Source organism: Plenodomus lingam (genome assembly GCF_022343315.1).
Source record: "Plenodomus lingam strain CAN1 chromosome Unknown contig_5, whole genome shotgun sequence".
In the NCBI taxonomy this organism is placed as follows: domain Eukaryota; kingdom Fungi; phylum Ascomycota; class Dothideomycetes; order Pleosporales; family Leptosphaeriaceae; genus Plenodomus; species Plenodomus lingam.
In genome coordinates this window covers 134,191-145,726 of record NW_027093957.1, presented here as the reverse complement: position 1 = coordinate 145,726, position 11,536 = coordinate 134,191, and the positions used below count along the sequence as shown (strand labels likewise).

Genomic DNA, 11,536 nt, shown 5'->3' with positions numbered 1-11,536 from the left:
CGCTACTACTACTATCCTCCTCTAGTACTTTATATAGTTACCTAAATTTATCTCTAATATTACTATCTAGTTTAGATATATTATCTAGTACTGCTATACTAAACTCTAGTATAGTATTTAGGAACGCCTGCATATTATTAAGAATAGGTTTAGAATATATTTAAAAAAGATAGTAATAAAAACTACGTTTACTTACTTAAATTACCCTAATTTATACTTAACTATAGGCTAGTTTATATAACTATAAAAATTTGCTACTGTAACGTGGACTTGAACCTACAGGGATATTCTAACCACTTGGAGTAAAGCCCAAGTCGCCCGACGCTAAACCCATGGTCATATGACATGCCACCACAGTACTTCTGCCTACTACCACAGCATGTCAAGTCTGGTTCTGGCTCGCACGGGCCCTGAGTTTGGGTATGGGTGGGGTCGCCCGGGTCACGATGGTGATGGGGTTGGCGACATTCCATAGCAGTGATCAGTTCACTTGTCAAGTGATTCTACAGTCGTGAAATCCACAACCACAATAGAAAATCCACAAAAAACAATGCTGGTAGGTAAAAGAGAAAATAGTCTAGTTTCTCCTAGAACTCGTGAAAAAAAATTACCGCCAACACGTTGTGAAGAACACGTCGCAAGTTTGCACTTTCGTCCGTGCGCACAGCTTCTCCTGGTCCTGAGTCTGCGCCCTTCAGCCCAAACAATTAGACTAGGCACGCCCACTTACATATCATGAACGCCTGATTTTCGAGCTTACGTGTATCGGCTGCATTGTGTTGATTTCCGCGGCCGACTTGGAGTCGGTATTTTTGTACCATTGTGCTGGGAAAAGATTTGGTAGTGCATTGTTGAAGGAGTAGAGGTGAGACGATTTTGTGGCTGGGAGAAGCGACATCTGGAGATGGTCGAGTATTGTCTTGAGTATAATTGAATTTCAGAGACTCGTTGCCATGTGGGGTCTTAGTGTGATAGTGTCATGTTTATGATGTCCCCATTGCAGAGCCCGCTTATGTAATGACCCTCTAGTGCCCCTCTGGTGTCCATTCAACTACTATCAATTTCTCGCCCACTCATTTTCAACGGCAGGTTGCTGCTCGCGTCCAAGACCGCCAGAAAAGGTGTTGTTGATCCGGTTGTTGTCAGCCTCGATAGCTCGTGCATGATCCACATCCCCGTCTTGCTCTTCCTCTTCCTCTACGCGATCCGAGTAACGATTGAAGGCTGGAACGTAGTCAATCGCGCGACGAGGCTCGGTATCGCCGTGTCGCTCATCCGCAATCATGCGCGAAATGCGATCGGGTGCGACCTTGTGAAGCCACGACTCGCGCTGCGTGGGTATGGCGATGATTGCAAACTAGCGTCATTGTTAGCTATGTCTGGGCTCGAAGCCGCCGCTTCACTGACCTGCCAGATAAACACCATGCCTACGACGCCGATCAGCATGCCAGCAATACGCTGTTCCTCAGCTTTCCACGCTCCTAGACATCCAGTGGTTCTTCCAAACATATTTTCACATGCGCGTTGGTCGTGGGATTTATCTGGAAAGGGCCAGGCCATGTCGTGGGAATTGGTGAGACCGCAGCATTGAAAGGCATCTTGGATGGCTCTGATGGCATCCGCTTCCTTGCCTCTGAATAGGGTCTGCCACCGCTCGCGTAAGCCACAGTTGAGTGCAGAAGGTGGCGCGGCGTGAGTGCCAAGCAGTGTAACGACAACACTCGAGTAAATGAAGATGAGGGTGTTGGCAATGATGACGAGGGGCGGACGTTGAATGTCTCCCCGACCCAGCTTCTTGCGGCGTTCCTCGCGACGAGTCAAGTCATAGCCACATTCAAGCAGCAGGCCAGAAACAACGGGCAAAGCAGTGGCAAAGCTCGTCAGCGTGTCTGAGATTGGGATGGAGCGCGCGTTTGCCCGCGAGGCGGCGTATCTAGCATGGTAAGCAAAGGGAGGAGATGGAGGGACGGGCAATTACGCTGCCAGTGTGGTCGCGATGATGAGATACTACGACTGCTTAGCATAACTATAACGAGGCTGACGGTAAGAGGCTATCCATCTTACCAGCACGCTGAGGCAAGTCACGACTTGTTTCCTAGTGTAGGTCATGTTGAGCGTGGTGCTTGTGTGAGGGCGACAATGCTGGTCGACTACTTGACTGTAGTAGATGTACGAGGAGACTTGAGAAGGTGAAAATGGAAGATGGGCTGAGGTGCGAGAGACAGGCGGTAGGCAGAGGTAATATCAGCAGCGTGATGATTGATCTTCACTCTTGCAGGTCGTCTCCGCATACCGATAGAGCGGTCGTACAGCCACGATAAAACAAGTCTCCTCTACCAATCCGTTGGCCGGCATTCACTGTAACGCTCACGTTGAAAGTGCCTCGATTGGACGGCGGCTATGTAGTTAGCAAGGGATGGGGCCAGACGCAGGTGTAGACTCCCGTGGGGGTACCTAGTACCCACCGGTAGTTCTATATAGTAGGATGGCAGAGTAAAGAAGTTACCTATTCCATCTACTGCCCAGTACGCCAAACCCCGATGCTGTCTCGTGGCGGCTGATGTAGTCACACAGAGTCGACGCCTTCAGCTGCAAAGCGCCCGGCTGGGGTCGCAGGCGGTCTCTGTCGACCTATCGTGCCGAGCCATGTGGTGAAGGTGTTGGTGAAGTTTTGGTCAAAGGGTGTGGAGGGAAACGAGGGGGCGGGGATGAGGCTGCGTGCTCCCATTGGACGGCGGCGGCTGGCGTCCGTTTACGGTTAGCGGGCACAAAAAGGCTCTAGGCTCTGGCCGCCCGCTTGTTTGCTGGAATGTTCTCCATCTTCGATCCCGTTTCTTCCATGTTGGACGTCATGGCAATTCCACAATCATACAATTCCTTTGCCCCGGCCAATCTCTGCCCGTCTAGCAAACATCTTCAAAACCATCCCCGGCCCCCAAGAGTCAATCTACCGGCTGTCTATCCCGCAGCCTCAGCTCATTCTTTTCCACGGGCCGCCCGTGTGACTGGAGAAGTGGTTGGCAAATGGCCGGGTCTCAGCACAACCGCCTTTGTCCACAACCATCTCTCGGTCTGTCATCACTATACTAAAGACGGCTTCTATATCTACCTAGCTCCATCTACTGTGCCTCATGCAAACGCGGGGTTCCTGCTTATGCACGACTGACTCCCTTGTGAAGTTCCAGCTTGTGCGCATTCCTGCTTCTTCGTCGTGCCCTCTCGCCTCCTCACTCTTTCACTCACCTCAGCTTGTAGCCTGGCCACTCCAACCACGTAGCACTTGTCCGACATGCTGCTCTTCTCACCGCCACGATGTGACTTTCTTGCGGCAACAGAACCTGACAAACAGCCTGCTTTCACCTCCTCGCGACTCTCGTTCCCTGCTTGGCCGACGACAGCACCCACCACGCCTGTTCCACACTCACCCACCTGGCCCAAAACTGCCAAAACTGCCAAAACTGCCAAAACTGCCAGTACACGTCCCTCTCTCCCACCTAGACGACTAGCACGATCACCATCACAATCAGCCTCTGGACAAACTCACGACATGTCTTCAGCACCCGCATCTCCACACTCACCCTTCTCGCCGACGCTAGGAAGCATTCCAGAGGTCTTCGAGCATGAGTCCCTCGAGATCATGACCAATCCTCTGCCGTCTCCTAGCGAGAATCAGGACGCGCCCGAGGTCTTCACCCCCGAGGCTGCTGGTATATCTCCCGCTTCGCTTACACGAGCCAACTCGCAAGACGCCATCATCCAGTCACCTCTTCGCAAAGCCAGGTCGTTTGCTGTCGTCGCCAACGTCCTTCGAAGCGTTCTTGAGGCTGATCGCATTCGACGTCGACGCATTCTGAAGATCTACTTGAAGGCCCTCGTCTTCCTCAAGTATCTCTGGCGCGCCAACGAGCGCTACGGCAATGTCATGGTCACTACGGGCATGTACATGCAGCGATAGGAGAGTGTCAAAACCAGAGCAAGGCAGTGTGGTACTGCTTTATACAATGGACGATCACCGAAAATATGAATTATGGGATATCGATTGCATAGCGTTTGCATGGGTCACGGCGCTTTTTTTTTCAATTCCTTTCTCCTTTTCGTTCTCGGGTGAGATGCTAGTCTGGACTCGAACGAGGTCCGTATATACACGGCAAGGATTGCGGGCGGGGTCTCTTTAATCAATTATGCTTGTATACTATAGGCAGCATCTATCAATCAAACATTCTGATAATCATGATTACAATGTAAGTCGTCACAAAGTCAAACTGGATATACCCCGCGCCCTGACCACGATATGTTGTGGTGGGGGTATCAAGTTCATTGCGTAGGTATGTACTCACATCTGTATTTACTCTAGATATACCAGGACCCCCATTCACAACATCACCAAAAAAAAAGTGGGGAGATGTCAAAGCCAGCATAATGTCTCCCAGTCTATTTGCGCGCCTTCCCAACGGACATATCCAGTATGTATTGTTTTCATTTTCTCGGCATGCAAACCCCATTCTCTTGATTCACTAGGTTCCTTCCCCCCTTGCACTGTCGCGCATTTAATCGTCCCAGCAGAGTTTAAGCGCTATCACCACGTCAGCATCATCGCAGGAAAAAAAAACCCCCCCGTAGAGGGCTAGGAGGTGAAGATGCGAAAAAAAAAGGGGCAAAGCAGGATAGCAGGAAAAGAGGGAAAAACAAAAAACAAAAGGGGCACAACTTACTACAAGGAAACGGAAAATACATATCCCAATTCTCCGTCAAATACGCATGATATGGATACGCATCTTCGCCCTCGGCCTCCCCACCCATCCTCTTGACAACCTTGTGCACCATGCCCTGCGGCCCCTTTGCAGGCCTCAATCCCTTGAGCCGCGCAACCTCCCTCAACATGGTCGTCAGACTAACGCGCGTCATGGGCAGCCCCAAGCACTGATGCGCGCCGTGGCCAAGATGAATGTACGAGTCTAGCGGGCGCGTAATGTCGACTTGATCTGGATTGGGGAATATGGTCGGGTCGTGGGATGCGGCGCGGAGGTTGACGAAGACGGTGTCGTGGGCGTGGAGATGGGTTTGTGTTGGTTTGCCAGCCCGGGTCTCGGTGATGGTGGTGTCTTTTGCGAGGGCGCGGAGGACGGCGGTTTCGCCGTTGAGGCGCGAGCCTTCCATTGTGTAATGCATGAGTTGCTCGAATGCGGCCTCGTCGTCGTCTGGTTCGGCGGCGAGCCGTTGGATCGCGGGCCAGTGTTCTTGTCCGGCGCCGAGGATGTAGTATTCGAGGGTTTGGGCAAAGAGCTGGCCCTGGTTGCTCACCATGCCGCCGGCGGTGCCGAGAATGTGGCCCCAGACGAGCTGTTTGGGGTCCATGCCCGAGTCCAACAGGCGGCGGATCATGTGTATGCCGTAGCTTTTGAGGACGGATTCGTGGGGCCAGATGGCTTGCATGACGCTGGAGAGGAAGCCCGAGTTGGCAATGGCAGTCACGTTCTTCTCGACAATCTCGCCGAGGAGGTGTGTTGCTTTGTGTGCCTTCACGTGCAGGGGAAAGGAGCCGGCGGGGTCGACGTCGAAAAAGATGAGGGCGAAGACGGAGGACATGATGAGGTAGAGCTCAGCTTCTGTAAAGAGTCCGTGTGGCCGCTCTGCAGTTTTCAAGGGCAGCATGAAGAGTTCAGCGCAAAAGTGTACGTGAACGAGATTGCCAACGTCGCGGATAATATCGACTTGATTGAAGTCTGCTATCCTTGCCCCCTTTGCTGCGAGCAGTTGCTTGGTCTTGGCCGCGTAGTAGGAGCGCACTTCCTTGTCCCAGTTGGAGACGTAGAGCGCCTTGGACACCATTTCTCGCGAGGAGGCGTTCTTGGGGCCGTCTCCTGCGAGCATAAAGTCTGCAGCTGCAGAGCCCATGATGTATTCCATGGCTTTGCCCCAGACGACTTTGAATGTGCCTTGGTCTTTCATGATGTCGGTCGCGAGTTTGTACTCCCTGACAAGATGCGGGTGGTGGACCACCTGCGGCTTGGAAAAGTCGTACAAATGATCTTTTCCGAGATGTTCGAGAGCAGTCCGCATGGCAGATGGGATAGTCATGGGATAGTGTACGTAGATGCTGTTGTGCCTGAAGTGCTGGGGGAAGGCGCGGAGGAAGAGTTTGTAGAAGACGCTACCGTTGTCGACGGCATTGTCAGAGTCGACGAGGCGGTATCCCCAGTTTGTCAGTGTGCGTGGGTTGTAGTCGTGAGTGTAAAATCTGTCGCCACGGACAAGCGCGACCGCATCTGATAGCACGGCTCGCGAAATGGTGAATCCAGGCGTCAGACCCGCTCCAGGAGCCATTGGCGCCTTTGCGTCTTCGACAACAATGCCGGGATAGATCTCGACCTTATCAGGATGGTCGTACAGATGTCGAAGCTGCTCCTGGACATACTTGTCGGACGTGATGTCCTCAAAAGTGTTGTGGGGTTCCAAGTGGAAGTACTTTCTGAATTCATTCAAGCTGCCCAAGTTCCAGGACCGTGCTTGCTCAATACCCAAGACTTCGATTGCACGAAAAACAGCAGGCACCCTGTTTGGTCCAAATGAGTTGGCACAATCCTCGACACTGGAAGTGAGTATGTCAACCAGTTCTTGATCGGGTAATGAGCCATCTTCTTTGCGCTCGAGACCAGCAAAGTTTCGTTTTGAAGGGTCCGGATTGGTGTTTCGGTAGACACCACCCAACGTCTTGAGGAACGTATCCTTGTCAATAGTCTTTGGGTCTACACCCTCCCCGAAGAGACCATCCCACATCTCTTGTGTCCACTTCTCGTCGCGATCGGACACTGTAGAGTGCCATCGGTAGACCAGGTTGAACTCGGCGGAGACCTGATTGCCGATTCCCATGGGTAGATCCTTGATATTCTCGCGAGGATTGAGCTGCCAGTTGCTATCAGTCCGGTTGAGATCTAGGATAGTACGGACATAATCGACGAGAATGATGTTGACATAGAGACCGCAGGTGATGAGACGACCAGTCTGGAAGAGGTCGTTGTCATACTTCTTCCACGATGCCTCAAACTTGGCCTTTGCCGCTGCATCCCTCTTCTCATCTCCAGTTGGTTGGGGCGCCTCAGCCGAAGGCCTGGTAAAACGGCCTTGCTCATTGATGCTGGCCAGATTCTCCACGGTATAGTTGTGGAACCGATTGAACATGATGAGCAGAGCCCCAACACCCGGTGGGAAAAACAGCAATCTAGCCTCGGAAAAGCAATCAGGCTTGATCTTTCCATCCTTGCCAGTCCTCATCTGGTCCTGCTCAGCCTGGTTGCTACCGTAAAGCGGAGACAGATCCAGATAGGAGGACGTCATCGAGATTGAATAATCTTCGTGGCTTGTGCGGAACAAATCATGAATGATGATGGAAGCGAGGTAGAAAAGCATACTGGAGATGCGATTGGGATGCAGCTCGGCATGCTTCCTGGTCATGATGCTGTCGAAAACAACACCAGGATCAGGTCGGGCTGGCGTCTGCATCAACGATGGCTTCGTGGTCCTGGCATACGGGGTGCCCGCTGCACCAACCTGAGGATTCACCAGGCTGTTGTTCGAGCCGTCTGCAGACCGATACTGGAACTTTGGGCCCAGATACGACTGCGGTGGGTGCTGCAGGTCATTCCACAGCTGGGTGACGAAATTCTTGGTTATGATATCTCGAGTGCCAGAGCCATCTGGCAGGGCTGCAGCAACTCGGATCAGACCTTCCATCAGATAGGTCTTGTCATCAGTTAGTCCAACCAACATTTTCTCCTTTTGCACACGGAGCAGCGTGTCCGCATTTTCGATGTTGAGGTAAGACATGTCTCGCAAGCCGCCTTCAATATTCTTGTGCAAGGATTCTTTTTCCTCTGGTGTGATTTTGGAGCCATCTCCTGTTTGATTGGGGACTGGTGCAGCCGCTGCTCCGATCAAGGCGGCGGCGGCTTTGAACGATCCCCCTATGGTATTGCGGAGCTTGGTCAACTCGGAGGGTTCCGCTGGCTTGGGGGGTGTGACGCCGGTCCTTGTGTCGACATGTGCGTCCCACACGGCTTTGGCGTCACCGGTCATCTTGTTCAAGTGAGACTGTGGTGGTGTTAGTGACGCCATGGTACAGGTAGTCTATCGCATCTGTCCCCCTTTCCGCGCACGGCCATTGAGCAGTGCATACCATCGTGAATGGCCAATGCGGAGTAGACAAAATACAGAGAATAGTGTTATGTACAGCAGTAGAGTTGTTGCTCGAGAGGAAGAGAAGGTAGGGATACCGGTAGAGTAGGTAGCTAGCGCGGCAACTTACAAAGCTTCGAATTCCAATGCCTACCGGTACCGGTAGCCAACAACGTTCAAGCTGATGTTATCCTTCAATCAAGAAATCTTCGTACTCAGCAACGTAAAAAAGTGCAAAAAGGAATCCCAAAAGAAATGACAGCAGCCCCCTCGCAGATATAAATACACGCACACCGCACTCTGCCCAATTGCCCCCAGCAATTGAAGCACCAACTGAACCAGGCACCGGCCGGTCAGCAACAGCAGCACAGGAACATTAAACGCAGGGCCTCGTAACGGTAGCTAGATAGCACACCCCAAGCCCACCACCCTCTCATAGACCTACACCATGCCCGATCCACCCCGATCCCATCCAACGCCGAACCCAGCGAATGGACTCCACCCCAGCAGGCAGACAGGCAGACAGGCAGACAGGCAGACAGGCAGTCAGGCAGGCAACTAGCTGAATCCCTCCCCTCCGCCTTCAGCCGCACAAACCCAGACCGCCTTGAGCGCAAGGCTCGACCAAGGAAAACGCTCGATTCAGCTTCAGCTCGCAGACTCGCTCGTGCCCAGCTACCCACTGCGTGCTAGACCAAGTCTAGTCCTCCCCATGTGCATACTCACGGTACACAGCCAGCCCAAATGCCGGTAAAGCATGCACACCCCGCGAACGCGAATACGAACGATGCAACGGCCCGCCCGCCCATTTCTCTTTCTTTTTGGTTTCGACGTGTTTTCGCGTGATGTGGCCAATTGGCGTGTTGGTGTAGGTAAGTGATTAGGATGCAGGGCGGGGACGGCGTGGAGAGCAGATGGCAAAGAGGACGTGGAGAGATGGTATGTACCGGTAACGTTAGGTATGGCAGACCAAGGTCCAGCCATGGTTAGTGGTGACGTTAGCAACCACCATGCAAGATGAACAACCGCCTCGATTCCCCGAGACCAAAGGCAGCCGAGACAAACAGCCACAGTCAGACTCGCAAGAAAACAAAACGCATTGGTTACTCGCGCGGGCTCGAAGTGGCTGCAGACCCTGTGCAAGTGTGTCGTGTTTGGTCAATGGCTCATCCTCATCCCAAGCCTAGACTCTTGTCCTGCTTACCTACCTACATAGCACCCCTTCACGCTCACCACAGTAGTCCACAATCCAGCTTACCTACATACCAATCCCCTTCCCCCCGGGCCAGCTCAACCGTGACACCGTCACCATGCACCCCGCTCGCTCACTCCCTTCTCCTTTCACATCACACAATTCATCAGCCAACCATCAGCACCAGCCAATTGAGCAGCGGTGTGAGCTGTAAACTGTGAACTGTGAACCGTGGTTATATACCGTACACCCCCATACCGCACACCCCATATAGTACCATAGCACTACCTCCAACCCATCACATACCAGTACCTACAGGCCAGACTCAGGCAACCAGGCAAAACACAACTAACCCCAACATTAACCCCAACCCAGCACGAGCAACACAATAGACACCTGTGCCTAGTTACACACCTCCACACTCCACCATCAGCATAGTCTGCGTGTGATGTCACAGGCGTGAAATAGGCGTGCTGTGGTAGGTACCTGTGCTGTGCTGGTAGTTTGAGGCTGAGGCTGAGGCTGAGGCTGATAAGATGGGGGCGGTGGCAATGATGTATAGGATGCTGATGCCTACAAATTCACAGAATGTCTCATCTCATCTTGCCTCGTACCGCCTTATTCGTGGCCATATATGAAGGTACATCTCCACGTGTTTTTTTGGGCAGTTTTATGGAGCCCACAAGTCCCCGCCATTCTCCTCTGAAAAGAGGGGGAATTGCTATGGCTACTTTATCCAGCAAGACCTTCGAGGTAAAGGAAAGAAATGCAAGATTCACTTCTCTTTCAAACACACCCCGATGTTGACGCATGAGAAATGGGTGGACGGGATAAGCGACATATCTAGACCCGACTGCAGAAGCATTATATTCTCTTGTATTCCATCACAGTTATTCTATGTTAGAACCATTCCTCTTCGTGTCATCAGACTCTCTTGAAAAAGAACAAGATGAAGACGAAACGCGTCTCCCATGCGTCTTGGTCATTTCCCACAGTCTTCTTACTAACGAATGCCACCCACACCCTCCTGCCACCCTCTCAACTTTCACATCACAGCACCGCACTGGACCCATGTAACACACTTCCTCCAGTGTAGCAAGGCACCCTACCAAATCCCGGGCAAAATGGCATACCTCTTGCGCTTATACCTGTCACCAAACTCCTTGCGATAACGCTTCTCCTTCTTCCACGCCCAAACGCCCATCTGCCCAACCGCCACGATAATAAACAGCACGGTGCTGAGACTGCAATTCACCAGCGCAACGCCAACCCACGCCAGCGCCTCAAACATGTAATTCGGACACGTGACGAGACTGAAGCCCAGACCCTGCGGGATCCCGCGCTCGGTGCTGCCCGGCCGGCGCAGATTCTTCAGCGTAACGTGCGTCATGTAGTTGCAGACCTCGCCAACGGCGAAGAGAGCGAGACCGAGGTAAGTAAGGAGTGGGGACGAGGGCTTCGCGGCAGGGCTGGTCGGGCTGTAGGTCCAGTAGGCGAGGTTCAGACCGGCGAGGAGCCAGTAGTATCCGCTGTTCTTGTAGATGTTGCGCGCGGGCATGGTGGCGGAGGAGAAGCGGTGCACGAAGACGGTTTCGTACTCACGCTTTGCGAAGTGGAGGACGCACATGACGAGGGTGAGTTTCTGGAGTTGGGAGGCGGGCGCCGAGGTGCCGTAGAGGATGGGGCGGGCGAGGTAGACGAGTGGGTGGATTAGAAGCGGACCAAGGTATTCGACGATGAAGACGGTTCGCCATGATATTTGGGGGCCTGGGAGAGTGTGTTAGTAGTATGCAATGAGGGCGTTGGGCTCGAGCTGTCATTACCCAGGTCCTTGACATCTATAGCACTCTTGTTTCTCAGGCCTGTGTCATACACCGTTACTTCTCCCACATTGTTGATGGGCGAGCCATCGCTGCCTTTTGTGATTCTCAGACGGTTGATGTCGAATCTTGAGGCCTTGGCAATCTCCCTGAAGATGTCTGCAGTCGGGGCGTCCGGGTTGACAGTAATCGCCTCGGGGAGGTTCTTGATCGGACGACCTGGAAAGCTTGGTTAGTCACGTTCCAATAGTATCCTGCCGATACAAGGCAAGCAAGAACGGAGATGTACCACGCGGGCGCACGACAAGCGTGAGGGGCGAGGCAGACATGGTGTCGAGTTACGACAATCGCT

The 11,536-nt window shown here is 52.8% G+C and overlaps 4 protein-coding genes across 4 annotated transcripts; 1 reads left to right on the top strand and 3 right to left on the bottom strand.

Annotated features, from left to right (window-relative positions):
• Positions 1–1,057: 1,057 nt before the first annotated feature.
• On the bottom strand, positions 1,058–2,109 carry IAQ61_008703 (uncharacterized protein; the record flags this gene model as incomplete). The annotated part of the gene is made up of 4 exons (XM_003836285.1): positions 1,058–1,357; positions 1,408–1,933; positions 1,979–2,007; positions 2,065–2,109. 4 exons carry the CDS (start codon positions 2,107–2,109, stop codon positions 1,058–1,060), a joined length of 900 nt encoding a protein of 299 aa, XP_003836333.1.
• A 1,180-nt stretch (positions 2,110–3,289) lies between these two features.
• On the top strand, positions 3,290–3,955 carry IAQ61_008702 (uncharacterized protein; the record flags this gene model as incomplete). Its single annotated transcript, XM_003836282.1, has 1 exon — positions 3,290–3,955. One exon carries the CDS (start codon positions 3,290–3,292, stop codon positions 3,953–3,955), a length of 666 nt encoding a protein of 221 aa, XP_003836330.1.
• Positions 3,956–4,547: 592 nt separating this feature from the next.
• IAQ61_008701 (uncharacterized protein) lies at positions 4,548–9,156 on the bottom strand (the record flags this gene model as incomplete). The annotated part of the gene is made up of 4 exons (XM_066098089.1): positions 4,548–4,573; positions 4,713–8,088; positions 8,303–8,322; positions 9,120–9,156. 4 exons carry the CDS (start codon positions 9,154–9,156, stop codon positions 4,548–4,550), a joined length of 3,459 nt encoding a protein of 1,152 aa, XP_065951728.1.
• Positions 9,157–10,469: 1,313 nt separating this feature from the next.
• IAQ61_008700 (uncharacterized protein) lies at positions 10,470–11,513 on the bottom strand (the record flags this gene model as incomplete). The annotated part of the gene is made up of 3 exons (XM_003836279.1): positions 10,470–11,131; positions 11,188–11,403; positions 11,474–11,513. 3 exons carry the CDS (start codon positions 11,511–11,513, stop codon positions 10,470–10,472), a joined length of 918 nt encoding a protein of 305 aa, XP_003836327.1.
• Positions 11,514–11,536: the final 23 nt, after the last annotated feature.